The sequence below is a fragment of the Rhinoderma darwinii genome, chromosome 13 (genome assembly GCF_050947455.1).
Source record: "Rhinoderma darwinii isolate aRhiDar2 chromosome 13, aRhiDar2.hap1, whole genome shotgun sequence".
Classification (NCBI taxonomy): Eukaryota; Metazoa; Chordata; class Amphibia; order Anura; family Rhinodermatidae; genus Rhinoderma; species Rhinoderma darwinii.
Window position 1 is genome coordinate 390,401 of NC_134699.1, and position 14,911 is coordinate 405,311.

The window sequence follows — 14,911 nt, forward strand, 5'->3', positions numbered from 1 at the left end:
AGTACAGGATAAGTAATGTAATGTATGTACACAGTGACTACACCAGCAGAATAGTGAGTGCAGCTCTGGAGTATAATACAGGATCAGTACAGGATAAGTAATGTAATGTATGTACACAGTGACTCCACCAGCAGAATAGTGAGTGCAGCTCTGGAGTATAATACAGGATGTAACTCAGGATCAGTACAGGATAAGTAATGTAATGTATGTACACAGTGACTCCACCAGCAGAATAGTGAGTGCAGCTCTGGAGTATAATACAGGATGTAACTCAGGATCAGTACAGGATAAGTAATGTATGTACACAGTGACTCCACCAGCAGAATAGTGAGTGCAGCTCTGGAGTATAATACAGGATGTAACTCAGGATCAGTACAGGATAAGTAATGTAATGTATGTACACAGTGACTCCACCAGCAGAATAGTGAGTGCAGCTCTGGAGTATAATACAGGATGTAACTCAGGATCAGTACAGGATAAGTAATGTAATGTATGTACACAGTGACTCCACCAGCAGAATAGTGAGTGCAGCTCTGGAGTATAATACAGGATGTAACTCAGGATCAGTACAGGATAAATAATGTAATGTATGTACACAGTGACTCCACCAGCAGAATAGTGAGTGCAGCTCTGGAGTATAATACAGGATGTAACTCAGGATCAGTACAGAATAAATAATGTAATGTATGTACACAGTGACTCCACCAGCAGAATAGTGAGTGCAGCTCTGGAGTATAATACAGGATGTAACTCAGGACCAGTACAGGATAAGTAATGTAATGTATGTACACAGTGACTCCACCAGCAGAATAGTGAGTGCAGCTCTGGAGTATAATACTGGATGTAACTCAGGATCAGTACAGGATATGTAATGTATGTACACAGTGACTCCACCAGCAGAATAGTGAGTGCAGCTCTGGAGTATAATACAGGGTGTATCTCAGGATCAGTACAGGATAAGTAATGTAATGTATGTACACAGTGACTCCACCAGCAGAATAGTGAGTGCAGCTCTGGAGTATAATACAGGATGTAACTCAGGATCAGTACAGGATAAGTAATGTAATGTATGTACACAGTGACTCCACCAGCAGAATAGTGAGTGCAGCTCTGGAGTATAATACAGGATGTAACTCAGGATCAGTACAGGATAAGTAATGTAATGTATGTACACAGTGACTCCACCAGCAGAATAGTGAGTGCAGCTCTGGAGTATAATACAGGATATAACTCAGGATCAGTACAGGATAAGTAATGTAATGTATGTACACAGTGACTCCACCAGCAGAATAGTGAGTGCAGCTCTGGAGTATAATACAGGATGTAACTCAGGATCAGTACAGGATAAGTAATGTAATGTATGTACACAGTGACTCCACCAGCAGAATAGTGAGTGCAGCCCTGGAGTATAATACAGGATAATTAATGTCACGTCTGTACAGGGTGACAGCATTTTATTGAGATTATTTCTTTGTGTCCTGTATATTGTGGGTCAGTGGTGACTGGGACTTGAGACCTGTTAATAACTCAATGTTTTGGAGGGAATGTATTTTCTGATGCACAGAACGCTTCCTGTCTATTACTCGCATAGTAGAATATTGCAGTCCACCTGTCTCCAGTCTAAAATGACTGATAACAGAGAATAGTACTGTCTTTTTGCTTTGTATAGAGGTGCAGTGTTTCCATTAGGTTTGTACTCCAGTCTCACCCATCCGTTCGTCTCCGCAGTCGGTAGCTTGAATCCTATGACTTACTCCCAGCACTGTATGTCCAGTATGGCGGCTCCGGCCTGGAGGTGTCCCAGTGCGAAGGACAATGACGGGGTAAATGGGGGATGCCTGGACAGCAGCTTCTCTCAAGTGAACGGGGCGATGAAGCGGGAGGAGCGAGGGCTGAGCCATCTGCTGAAACAAGAGGACACGGAGATTCAGGACGCCTACCTGCAACTCTTCAACAAGCTGGACGTGGCCGTGAAGGAGATGAAGCAATATGTCACCCAGATCAACAAGTGAGGATCCTGTGTCATGTGACCAAGGCGCCCCAGAAATCACAGCAACACCCACTCACCACTGCCCACACACGTCTATAGATTGACCACAAGCTAGACTCCTATATATTGCAACAAACCCTCAGCTGTGAGACTAATATGTCTGTGTAGGCTTTTCATGTAAACAAGAATGTTGTTTACATTTATTGACAGCCAGCAGAGATCTTAAAAATGTTGAGGAATGAAACACACAGTCTATTAGAAAGCTGCAGAACTTTTCATTATACATTGGTTACCCGTCATGGGACTTCACCGGCCCTGGCGACGTATATGTTACATGGGAGGATGAGAAGGCAAATAATGGAACTGTACTAAGTGTTGAGCTCAGGGCTATGATCAGTGGGACTCGGCATCCGGGGTTCTCATATTTGGCAGAAGACCCCTCCTGCTGAGTGATTGTTAGTGTATAAGTTCCTGATCTTTCCTCCTGCAGACTGCTGTCCACCATCACTGAGCCCCTGGAGCCTGAGCCGGCGTGTGAGGCCGTGTCTGCTAGCGGCACCCCCCCCTCCTCCCTGGTGGCAGATGATGGAGATGGCGACAGAGGGGAACACGGTAGCATGAAGAAGGTTTGCTTCAAGGTGACTGAGGAAGATCAGGAGGACTCGGGACACGACACGGTCAGCTACAGAGATTCCTACAGGTCAGTGCTGGCTCCACGTTCTATCTGAACTGACCCTATAGATGTCTGCAGGACGTGACAATTATAACTAATGGTATCCATAAACAAGTGGTATTTTTGGGCTAGGTAATGTTCCTAAGAACAACCTCCCATATGTGTTAATAAGGCAACTCTATGATACATATATAAACACGATAAGAACAGAGTCTATAGCCAATATATATTAGAACAGTATCAATACAAAGCTTTATTTAAATATACATAATAGACAAACATTTAAAAGACGTATAACAGTAGGAGGACTCAATCAAAAAATGACATAGAGACACATCAGGAGAGCCAAGGTGTGTATAATAAACCTTGAACGTATAGGTTTGGGGCAAGACTAACACTAATGTGGCATGAGACTAGTTAGATCTATAGACAGTCTTAGATGCTGTTTCAAGGGCATGAGTGGTCCCGAAAACGAACATCAGAAATGAGGGTAATGGGTCTGAAGCAGACCCTATGTGAAAGAATTGCTAGGATAGTCTTACCCATAAAAAGTCCTTAGGCTAAGTCCTGATGGTCACTGTGTGCGCCCCGACGCGCGTTTCGCAGATGTCCGCTTCCTCAAGGGGGTGTAGTGTGTCTGGCCAGGGGGCACCCTATATACCCTATCTACCCAGGTGTATTCTATCTGTGTTCCGTCCCGTCCAAGCGTAATTGGCGCGCATCCGACGGCGAAACCGGAAGTGTGGCATGCCCCACTTCCGTCCTCCAGTGCTGCGGCGCACATCCGGTCTCTGGTCGCGTACCAGATGATCCGGACATGCGCACCGCACTCTAGGAGAGACGGGCGTGGCCTCACCCAGTCCCGGCTGCACACGTCAGAGGCGCGCACCCGATTGGACAGAACGGAACATTACGTACAGGTAAGTATAATTGGGACATATCAAAAACCCTTTTTAATGCAGCATAATCTCTCTATCTTCACAATTTGGTGAAGTTTGACCAGGAAATACAGATGATTTACATCTGATACGTTTTTACCCAGCAGATGTTTTATTATTGTGTACCTCATTAGGGGCCGATTTCTACCGGAACGCTGCTCATAAAAAATAAAAATTAATAAAATATAAAAATAAATAATCAATTATGTATATTCGACTGCAAGAGTACTATGAAAAAAGTATATATATATATAAATTAATAAGTGAATATAATAAATCAACTATGGACACATCTGTGCCTCACATTCAATAATATGAAAACCCTCAACATCAAAAGTACATAAGTCTTCAGAACACATATACCAAGTAAACACCGTTAACAAACACATAAATATTTAAATATAAGTAGTGCATAAAATACATATGTTAGAGACTGTTGCCGACAGCAACAGTCATATAAGGTTGTCTGTAAATATGACAGGCAACTAAAGTGCTGATGCAATTATACAAACAAAAAATAATAAAAATAATGAATAAAATTGAAAAATAAAAAATAAATAAAAAATAATAAAAGAAAAAGCAGGTTACACAAATCAAGTCCTGGATATACATTATCCTCCTCGAGATTCGCAGCATGATGGGTCGTCCAATTATACAGGGCTGTAGTCAAGGTACAGGGATGCCTTTACTGGATACTGGCCAATACATCTCATACCTACTAAGAGAATATATGCATTAAAAACTAAACACACAAACAATTCACAGTTTAAAAGTCATAAAACAATGATCTGCTGGTAGTTTGATTTACGGCTTCCTCATAAAAAAGGAGCAAAACTCAGCTGTTCATTTAATCCAGCCGGTGCCATAGATCCTAGTTGCACAATCCACCTACATTCTTTCTGTGCCAGAACCTTCTTCACATTACCCCCCCTGATGCCACAACGGATACGTTCTATTCCCCGGATTTTCAGGGACCTTGGGTTGCACCCATGATACATTTTAAAATGTCTAGGCAGGGTTTTGAGTTCAATTAGATCGTCGATTCCTCCCGCTGCGATAATATCTCGCACATGTTCTCTTGTGCGTATGCGTAGTTCCCTCGATGTTAGGCCTATGTAGACCTTGGGGCACCCGCACACAGCGTAATACACTATGTGTGTGGTACTGCACGATATATAGTCTCTGATCTCAAAAGACTTAGTACCGTCCACTGATTCAAACTTATTGGTTCTGCTAACGTTGGGACATGCAACGCAATTGCCACATGGATAGCAGCCCTTTCTTTGTCCCTGGGTTCCGAAGAAGTTAATTTTTTTGGGGATATAGTGACTTTGGACCAGGATATCTCGGAGATTCCTACTTCGCCTAGCCGTCATTGTCGGTTTGTCACTCAGACATAGGGCCAGAGTAGGTTCAGACCTTAGAATTGGCCAATGTCGCCCTAAGATGGTCCTTACTTCATCCCATCTGCTGTTATAAGTGGAGATGAACCTAACGGCTGTTTTTCCCACTATGGGTATCTTATTTCTCAGCAAATTGGCACGAGGGGTCTTTTTGGCTCTCCGGTACCCTGCTTTGATAGACCTGTTACTGTACCCCCTGTCTTCAAATCTATATCTCAAATCCTGAGACTGATGTTCGAACAGATGGTCAATAAGAGCAGATCCGCCTCATCCTGAGGAATTGGCCAACCGGGATGCCTTTAATGGTGGAAGGAGTGTGAGAGGAGGATGCATGCAGCAATGAATTAACGGATGTTGACTTACGGTAGACATCCGTCTGTAGGAAGCCACTTGCATCCGTGAATATTGAAAGGTCCAAGAACTCAATCTTGGATGAATCAAATGAGTAAGTCAGTTTCACATTTATCTGGTTGGTGTTAAGTTGCTGCATGAAATTCCTCAACTCACACTCCGAACCCTGCCACACAAACAGTATGTCGTCAATATAACGGAGCCAGCACTGCACATGGTCCGCGGCACGAGCGCCATCCCCATGAAAAACCTGCCTCTCCCAAAGACCGAGAAACAGGTTTGCATAGGATGGCGCACATGCCGCGCCCATGGCAGTGCCTTGAATCTGTAAATAAAAGTTGTCCTTGAATACAAAGATGTTATGGCTCAAAACATACTGGAGTAGCTCCACAATGAGTTCACATAGTTCATCATCCCAGTTGCTAGTCCCCAGGAAGAAGCGGACCGCCTCCAGACCATCCCTATGTCTAATGCATGTATATAGACTCTCGACATCTGCCGTTACAAGGTACATGTCAGGTTCAATCTGAATCCCATCAATTCTTCCCAGGACGTCTGTTGTGTCCTTTACATGAGATGGCAGTTCTGTCACCAACGGCTTTAAGTAGTGATCGATAAATTTACATGTGGCTTCACATAAGCCTCCCATACCTGACACAATAGGGCGTCCTGGGGGTTCCATCAGATTTTTGTGAATTTTGGGCAAAAAGTAGATTGTAGGTATTTTGGGGTCCTCAGTCAATAATCCCTCACAGATCTTCTTGGTAATAATTCCCTTATCCAGGGCCCTATTCAGGATTACCTTTAGTTCCAATGAGAATCTAGATATAGGGTTAAACATAAGTTTGGCGTAAGTCTGCTTGTCTCTTAATTGCCTGAATGCCTCTTTTTCATATTTGTCTGTCGGCCATACCACAATGTTACCCCCCTTGTCAGCGGCTTTGATAACTACGTCCTCATAGGATTGCAGTTCTCTAATTGCTTGTCTCTGAGCAATTGTAAGATTGTCCCTATAACCAAACTTGGGTATCTGTTTGAGATCATCTACTACCAATTTGGTAAATATTTCTACCTGAGGGCACAGTGACAAGGGGGGGAACTTGGTCGATTTAGGTAGGGCCGACATGGGAAACTTACTTCTCACAGTGTTCTGTTCGCATAGTAATTCTTCCAGTGCTGATAGCGCCTCCCTTTCCATCTCGCTATCGATTGTGAATGCACCATGACCCCTATTATGCAATTTTTGGAGAACAAGTTTTCTAGCGAACAGATGCAGATCTTTTAAAACTCTAAGTCGTTACCGTGTAACAGACATCCTCGTGCCCAGGAGTCACCCTCCCCCCCTTATCTGCAAAGTATCAGTGAGGCCCCCACACATATAAGGTGGATAGGTAGAGGACAGAGGAGCAATCGTGACACCAACAAATCATAACGATGGAGCGTGGGCCAGGGGGCTCACTGCCTTAGGTTGTACCAACGCTCTGGTAGGCTTGTCAGGCTGGAGATGTACGGTGCAGGCGGTCCACAATTACCGAGGTGACCAGGTCCAGGTTGCCGAGTCTTGACCGCGCTAGAAGCTCCATGGGCGAGGAAAAGAAGGGCACAGGCGCTCCCTAGTGTAATATTCATACTGCAAATAGTGGTGCTTCTTCTCTTATCCCTCGGTGCATCTAGCACAAGCAATCCATGTTTATTAAAGGGCGCTCCATGACAATCCATGTGTATTAATGCAGATAGATTGCCCCTCTAATACACGTGACACTAGGATGGAGTGGCCCTTTAAGTTGGTTAGTGGACCCTGACACGCCGTAGGGGATTGTGTTGTCATAGAGGAGCGGGTGACTTGTAATATCCTCATGACATCACATATATCAGATCAGTGACATCAGAGGATGGCGACGCTGCTGCTCAGGGTTTCGGGATATTACAGGTCACTGCGGCAGACCTGAGGTGAATGACCCCCAGGGAACAGCGATGTCCTCAGCCATGTAACATGACCACCGTTCCCAGCAGACCCCATTTTTCTTCCACTGCTGCCTCCGACAACCACGAGGGCGATTAGTGCAGCAAATGACGGGATGTGGCGTCCACCGTGCTGCGCAGAGATCGCCCTGTAGATAATGTGCTCTTAAAGAGGATCTGCCAGCAGTTTATTAATTCCCGATCTCCTGACTAATCTAATAGTCGCTGCGATGCTGATAACTACAATGTGATTTGTTTTAAAAAAAAAAATATATATTTGCAAAGTTCTGAGCATTTTTCTAAATATAATAATGTGGCTCTAATAGCCCAATAGGAGGAGACTATCTATTCACTGTGGGCGGAGTCATGTTTTCTGTATGACGCTGTCCAATCATCATACAGCTTCTCCCCTGTCCAATCATCATACAGCTTCTCCCCTGTCCAATCATCATACAGCTTCTCCCCTGTCCAATCATCATACAGCTTCTCCCCTGTCCAATCATCATACAGCTTCTCCCATTTCCAATCATCATACAGCTTCTCCCCTGTCCAATCATCATACAGCTTCTCCCCTGTCCAATCATCATACAGCTTCTCCCCTGTCCAATCATCATACAGCTTCTCCCCTGTCCAATCAGCATACAGCTTCTCCCCTGTCCAATCAGCATACAGCTTCTCCCCTGTCCAATCAGCATACAGCCTCTCCCCTGTCCAATCAGCATACAGCTTTTCCCCTGTCAAACCATCATACAGCCTCTCCCTCTTCCACAGCGTGATCTTATAGTATACAGCTTCCATTCCCGACTCTGTATTAAACTGGTGATCCCTCCGGTTGTGTCACAGCGAGAACTGCGGATTAGAATCTCATCTTTCATATGACACCAGATCCGCTGCTCTAGGTGGTCCTCAGCCGGAGATCTGGCTGTTTTATGTGATCCCCCTTCCTCCAGCCTCGGTCTCTCACACTGTGTGAAGCAGCTCCATGCTGATAGGTCAGAGGCTGTGAGGAGGCTCCACCTCCAGAGAATCGCTGCTGTCACCGCCCACTTGTCTAGTAAAGCCTCATTTACATATTTAGAATAAAGTAATAAACTTTTTGGGACACTATTTTCACGATCATGATCAGTGTGACGGCACCTAAACTGGAGACAGGTCAGTGCTTCTATATAGATGTCCTGCATGATCCTGGGGCGGCGTCTGAGTGAGAGAGAAGGTTATGGCGCAGATTCTCCTCCTACGATGTGTCGTTTATGGCTGCTCCCTCCACCCCCAGCTCTGAGAGAAATGAAAACGACATATTTAGCAGTTTTCCCCTTTGCATGCTTTAAATTACAAAATCAAGTCCTATAACGACCATACACAGTGGATCTCCTCGTGTACACACCCGGTAGCTTATCTTGGAAACTCCACAGACACGACCGGAACGTTATTCTCACCTTCTGATGATTTATTGAATCTCCTGGGCGGTGTGCGGCTGATCTCACTGGTAAATGTGCTGTTCTCCTGTGTCCCACAGCGAATGTAACAGCAACCGGGACTCAGTCTTGTCCTACACGAGCGTCCGCAGTAACAGCTCCTACCTGGGAAGCGACGAGATGGGATCAGGTGACGAGTGCATGTGTATCCTGTGTACCCCTCCCACACCTGCGTTCATATCTCCACATACACCCCTGTATCTAACCGTATAACCCTGTATATATCCCGTGTGTCTCCCCATATTCCCAGCCTTGCTTGATTATGTTGGTTCCTGTGTTCCCAGGAGATGAGCTTCCGTGTGATATGCGGATCCCCTCCGATAAACAGGACAAGCTGCACGGCTGCCTGGAACATCTGTTCAACCAAGTAAGTGATAACCCTGAGCCCTGCCTGCCATGACTATTGTAAACGGCGCTCCAGTGACGCTGTATATGAGGTGGTGCAGAGCGCCCCCTGGTTTCGGTTAACCGTGTATTACACCTTTTCTTTAGTGTCTCTTCAGAAGAATCGTTTATATTTATTTTCCGGCGCTCGCTTGTGTCTGAACTAGAACATTATTGGGGCAGATGCGGCGGTTCTCAGCGGTTTCTTCCTGTGTTTGTCTTGCAGGTAGACGCCATCATAACTCTACTCAAGGGAAAAATAATGTCTAAGGCCTTCGAGGAGACCAAGCACTTTCCCATGGAGCACAGCCTACAAGGTGACGGACAGCGGCAGGATTACATGACGTCTGACAACTGCACACGACGCGCCACCTGTGGGGGACGGAGTGGCTGCAGGGTCCTGGCAACCAATCACTCCAGTAGATTGATTAAAGAGGCTGTCACCAGATTATAAGTGGCCTATCTCCTACATAATGTGATCAGCGCTGTAATGTAGATAACAGTGGTCCTAGTAATAAAGAGGCTCTGTCACCAGATTATAAGTGTCCTATATTGTACATGATCTGATCAGTGCTGTAATGTAGATAACAGTGGTCCTTGTAATAAAGAGGCTCTGTCACAAGTGCCCTGTCTCCTACATAATGTGATCGGCGCTGTAATGTAGATAACAGTGGTCCTAGTAATAAAGAGGCTGTCACCACATTATAAGTGGCTTGTACAGGATGTGATCGGCGCTGTAATGTAGATAACAGTGGTCCTAGTAATAAAGAGGCTGTCACCACATTATAAGTGGCCTGTCATGTACATGATGTGATCGGCGCTGTAATGTAGATAACAGTGGTCCTAGTAATAAAGAGGCTGTCACCACATTATAAGTGGCTTATCTTGTACATGATGTGATCGGCGCTGTAATGTAGATTACAGCAGTGTTTTTTATTTAGAAAAACTATCTTTTTTGACGGAGTTATGACCTATTTTAGCTTTATGCCGATCACATTATGTACAATATAGGGCACTTATAATGTGGTGACAGAGCCTCTTTATTACTAGGACCACTGTTATCTACATTACTGCGCCGATCACATTAGGTAGAAGAAAGGACACTTATAATCTGGTGACGGCCTCTTTATTACTAGGACCACTGTTCTCTACATTACAGTGCCCATCACATTATGTAGGGGATAGGCCACTTATAATGTGGTGACAGAGCCTCCCTCTTTAAGTCCTGCTCTGATTTGATGCCATGCCTCTTATAGATTAATATGAAGCTCTTGTGATAAGCGGCAGCAGTTGTAATGTATCCGCTGCTCGCTGCGTTCTCTGCATGCGCTATAGGTTGATGCTGTGTGTTTTCTTATCAGGGTCAGCTCACACGACTAACACCGGGTGACACCGTATTTCCAGGAGCCTGTGGCGTCTGGAAAGTGTCTGGATTTTTATGGGTCGTAAACGCTTCATGTAATTTTTTTTGTTTTTCCCTCCAGAGTTTCAAAAGAAGGAGGAATGGACCATTAAGTGCCGCAGCATGATCCAGATCAGTGTCCGAGAAGATCCATGGAATCTACCGAACTCCATCAAAATCCTGGTGGAGAGTATCCAGAAATACGTGGAAGGTGCGTAAGTAACAGGAATCCCGCAGTGTGGACTGACAGTGGCATTACATTCAGTAGTGCCCACTTAGAGGTCGCCCTACCTGCGAGTTACTTCAGAGAAAATAACCCTGCAGATGTCCTATGTAAGCTTAGATGGGGGCACTTACTTATTTTTCCTTTCAGATGGGGAGAACCAGCTTTTGTTGGCTCTGCTGAGATGTACAGGTAACTGCCCCTCCCCCAAGGTGAGAGATCCGCAGGTGAGGTGGTGCCGCTGCTCTCCGGTAACATTCTGCTCTCATGTTAGATACAGAGCTGCAGGTCAGGAGGGATGTGATCTTCTGTCAGACGCTGGTAGCCGCCATCTGCACATTCACAGAGCAGCTCATGGCCGCTCTCAACTACCGATACAACAACAATGGCGAGTACGAGGATAGCAGCCGGGAGGCCAGCAGGAAGTGGCTGGAGCAGATCGCGGTGACCGGAGTCCTCCTTAGCTACCAGTCCCTGCTGTCGCCCAGCGCGGTAAGTATCCGTCTGCCTCCACTGGCCAACTGTTTATGAGGCGTAGTGTGGTCTGTACGTTAACTATGAGCTCCGCCCACTGCGGAATGGGAAGTCAACAGCGCTGCACCCGGCCGTACTCAGGTTGTCAATATCCGGGGAATATCTGTGTGTTGAGATAACATTGGCGGAACGACTGCTTCTGAGCCGGATTCATGATCTATCTCTAGTGGCCACATGCAGTACTGCACCGTAGACCTCACTGAGTGGGATTGTATATAGAGAGGGGGATTAGTGACAGTACGTTGGGACATGTGACCCCCCCCCCCCCCCCACATTACATCCTTGTCTCCACCTTATAGAAAGAAGAGCGCGTGATGCTGGAAGACATTAAGGCGACACTGCAGGACCTGGACAAGGTGGTCTTCTACTTCAAACAGATGGACGAAACACTTGTAGCTAGTAAGAGATGCTGATTTTATCACACGGACCCCCCTGACTGATGTCATCACACTGATACTCCCCCGACTGGTGTCATTGCACGGTCCCCCCCCCCCGACTGGTGTCATTGCACGGTCCCCCCCCCCCCCTGACTGGAGTCATTGCACGGCCCCCCCCCCCCGACTGGTGTCATTGCATGGCCCCCCTCCCCCCCCGACTGGTGTCATTGCACGGTCGTCCCCCCCCCGACTGGTGTCATTGCACGGTCCCCCCCCCCCAATGACTGGTGTCATTGCACGGTCCCCCCCCCGACTGGTGTCATTGCACGGTCCCCCCCCCCCCCCGACTGGTGTCATTGCACGGTCCCCCCCCCGACTGGTGTCATTGCACGGTCCCCCCCCCCCCCCCCGACTGGTGTCATTGCATGGTCCCCCCCCCCCCCCCCCGACTGGTGTCATTGCACGGTCCCCCCCCCCCCCCGACTGGTGTCATTGCACGGTCCCCCCCCCGACTGGTGTCATTGCACGGTCCCCCCCCCGACTGGTGTCATTGCACGGTCGTCCCCCCGACTGGTGTCATTGCACGGTCGTCCCCCCGACTGGTGTCATTTCACGGTCGTCCCCCCGACTGGTGTCATTGCACGGTCCCGTCCGTCCCCCCGACTGGTGTCATTGCACGGTCCCGTCCGTCCCCCCGACTGGTGTCATTGCACGGTCCCGTCCGTCCCCCCGACTGGTGTCATTGCACGGTCCCGTCCGTCCCCCCCGACTGGTGTCATTGCACGGTCCCGTCCGTCCCCCCGACTGGTGTCATTGCACGGCCCCGTCCGTCCCCCCGACTGGTGTCATTGCACGGCCCCGTCCGTCCCCCCGACTGGTGTCATTGCACGGCCCCGTCCGTCCCCCCGACTGGTGTCATTGCACGGCCCCGTCCGTCCCCCCGACTGGTGTCATTGCACGGCCCCCCCCCCCCCCGACTGGTGTCATTGCACGGCCCCCCCCCCCCCCGACTGGTGTCATTGCACGGCCCCCCCCCCCCCCGACTGGTGTCATTGCACGGCCCCCCCCCCCCGACTGGTGTCATTGCACGGGCCGTCTCCCCCCGACTGGTGTCATTGCACGGTCGTCCGTCCGTCCCCCGACTGAGGTCCTCGCACGGAGGTGTCCTCGCACGGAGGTGTCCCCCCCCCCCCACCGACTGAGGTCCTCGCATGGTGGTGTCCCCCCGACTGAGGTCCTCGCACGGTGGGTCCCCGTCCCTCGACTGAGGTCCTCGCGCGGTCCCCCCCTGATCCTCCAGGACTCCCCCACATGACATATATATGGCCCTGACTGCTCATCGAGGGCTTCTCCAGTTCCGTCATGCTCTGTGTTATCCCATATATTTACCTCCCTGGCGCTGTGACCCCAGCAGGGGGCGTAATGTATTGATGTTCATTCTAGATACGGCCGTCTTCCACCACATAGAAGGATGTCGCCAGTCTCTCAAGGTCGTCTTCTACCTGGACAGTTTCCATTTCTCCAAATTGCCAACTAAATTTGAGCACGGCGGCTGCTTGAAGCTTCAGTCCGTCCTGTTCACACAAGGTGAGGGGATTCTGTACGGTACGGGGCCGGACATCGGTTGTACAATTGCCGCGACATCACATGACCTGTAGTAGTACAACACCCCTGCTGCATAAGTGAGCACACCCCCTTATACTTTGTAAAGTGCCTCTTACATCACGGCAGCCTCCATCACGTCTCGGGGGAGGGGGTGTCCCTTTTCTTACTCATACACTTTGTGGTTGCAGCTGTGAACAGTCTGGAAGGCCAGCCGGGCAGTAATGTTCTGATGGAGGAGCTTCAGCAGAAAATTAACCAGAATTCCCTGGAAAAAAGTGAAGAATTACTATCGGAAAATCAGGTAACGCTGACGGCGGACGAGACGAAGACAAAAGTCCAAAATCCTAAAATTCCAGCATGCAGAATATATACGAACTTCTAACCTGCTGATGGATTCGCCTCCATGTATGAAATTAGGAGAACGTGGCTGCCATCTCCTAGAAACCGCGCCACTATTGTCCGTGGTTGTATCTGGAGCGGAGCTGCAATACCAATCACTTGACCACCAGATGACGCCCATAGACAGGACTGGCACGGTTTCTGAGATGGCACTCGTACTTGCAATCTTATACACCCCTTTATTGCCGTGTTAGAATCAACTCCTATACGAGCGCGGAGGGAATACATCATCAGGGACCGGTCATAGAAGTCCTAGTATCCCCCCGGACCCGCTTCCTCGTGCCACTTGTGTTATTTCTGCCCTTGTGTTGGTTTCAGGACGTTTTACCTGGAGAAGTCGACAGATTCGAACACCACGGCCATAAAGATTGACCAGGTAAAGACGAGCGTCGCTGTGGGTTCATGTGATGATCACACGTCTGTGATTCTGGGGTTCACTGATGGCTTCCTGATTCTCTGTCCTCAGCTGATTCGCCCCATAAACGCCCTGGATGAGCTGTGTCGGCTCATGAAGGCTTTTCTCACCCCAAAACAGTCTTCATCAGAATTCTGTAAGAACAGCATGTCGGGGGCCGCACTTCTCCCCATCTCCTCAGAGCTCTGCTACCGCCTGGGGGCCTGCCAGATAGTCATGTGCGGAACAGGGATGCAGAGGTAAGTGATGCCATACCATCCCCCCTTAACTGTATATACGCGTACTATCCCCTCCCCCATATCTGTATATACCTGTACTATTTCCCCCCCCCCCATAGCTGTATATACCTGTACTATACCCCTCCCCCAGAGCTGTATATACCTGTACTATCCCCCCCCCCCCCCTGTCATAGCTGTATATACCGGTACTCTCCCCACGTCCTAAGTGTGTGACCATTTTTTTGTGCACAGGAGTACGCTGAGTGTGTCCCTTGAACAGGCGGCCATCTTGGCCCGGAGTCACGGACTTCTCCCGAAGTGCGTCATGCAGGCCATGGACATCATGAGGAAACAGGTGGGGACTGAGCATTGAGGATGAAGAACCCCCTATTGTGCTCTCCGCCCCGTCTCTAATCTCCTGGTTTTGTTTCAGGGTCCTCGTGTTGAAATCTTAGCAAAAAACCTAAAAGTCAGGGATCAAACGCTTCTGTCTGCTCCCCGGTGAGTGCATCTCCACCTTCGCCCTGTGCCCCACCCTGACAGATACTGCCCCTGCCCTGTA

The 14,911-nt window shown here is 48.4% G+C and overlaps 1 protein-coding gene across 1 annotated transcript in view; it reads left to right on the forward strand.

Moving 5' to 3' along the window:
• PREX1 (phosphatidylinositol-3,4,5-trisphosphate dependent Rac exchange factor 1) overlaps window positions 1-14,854 on the forward strand; it is a 138,940-nt gene extending 124,086 nt beyond the window's left edge. Inside the window, 16 exon segments of the mRNA XM_075846257.1 lie at window positions 1,729-2,008; window positions 2,481-2,690; window positions 8,834-8,922; window positions 9,077-9,159; window positions 9,403-9,493; window positions 10,661-10,789; window positions 10,952-10,993; window positions 11,076-11,293; window positions 11,635-11,734; window positions 13,156-13,299; window positions 13,506-13,588; window positions 13,590-13,618; window positions 14,035-14,092; window positions 14,183-14,370; window positions 14,602-14,704; window positions 14,783-14,854. Of these exon segments, the coding sequence (XP_075702372.1) occupies window positions 1,729-2,008; window positions 2,481-2,690; window positions 8,834-8,922; window positions 9,077-9,159; window positions 9,403-9,493; window positions 10,661-10,789; window positions 10,952-10,993; window positions 11,076-11,293; window positions 11,635-11,734; window positions 13,156-13,299; window positions 13,506-13,588; window positions 13,590-13,618; window positions 14,035-14,092; window positions 14,183-14,370; window positions 14,602-14,704; window positions 14,783-14,854 (1,919 nt within the window).
• Window positions 14,855-14,911: the final 57 nt, after the last annotated feature.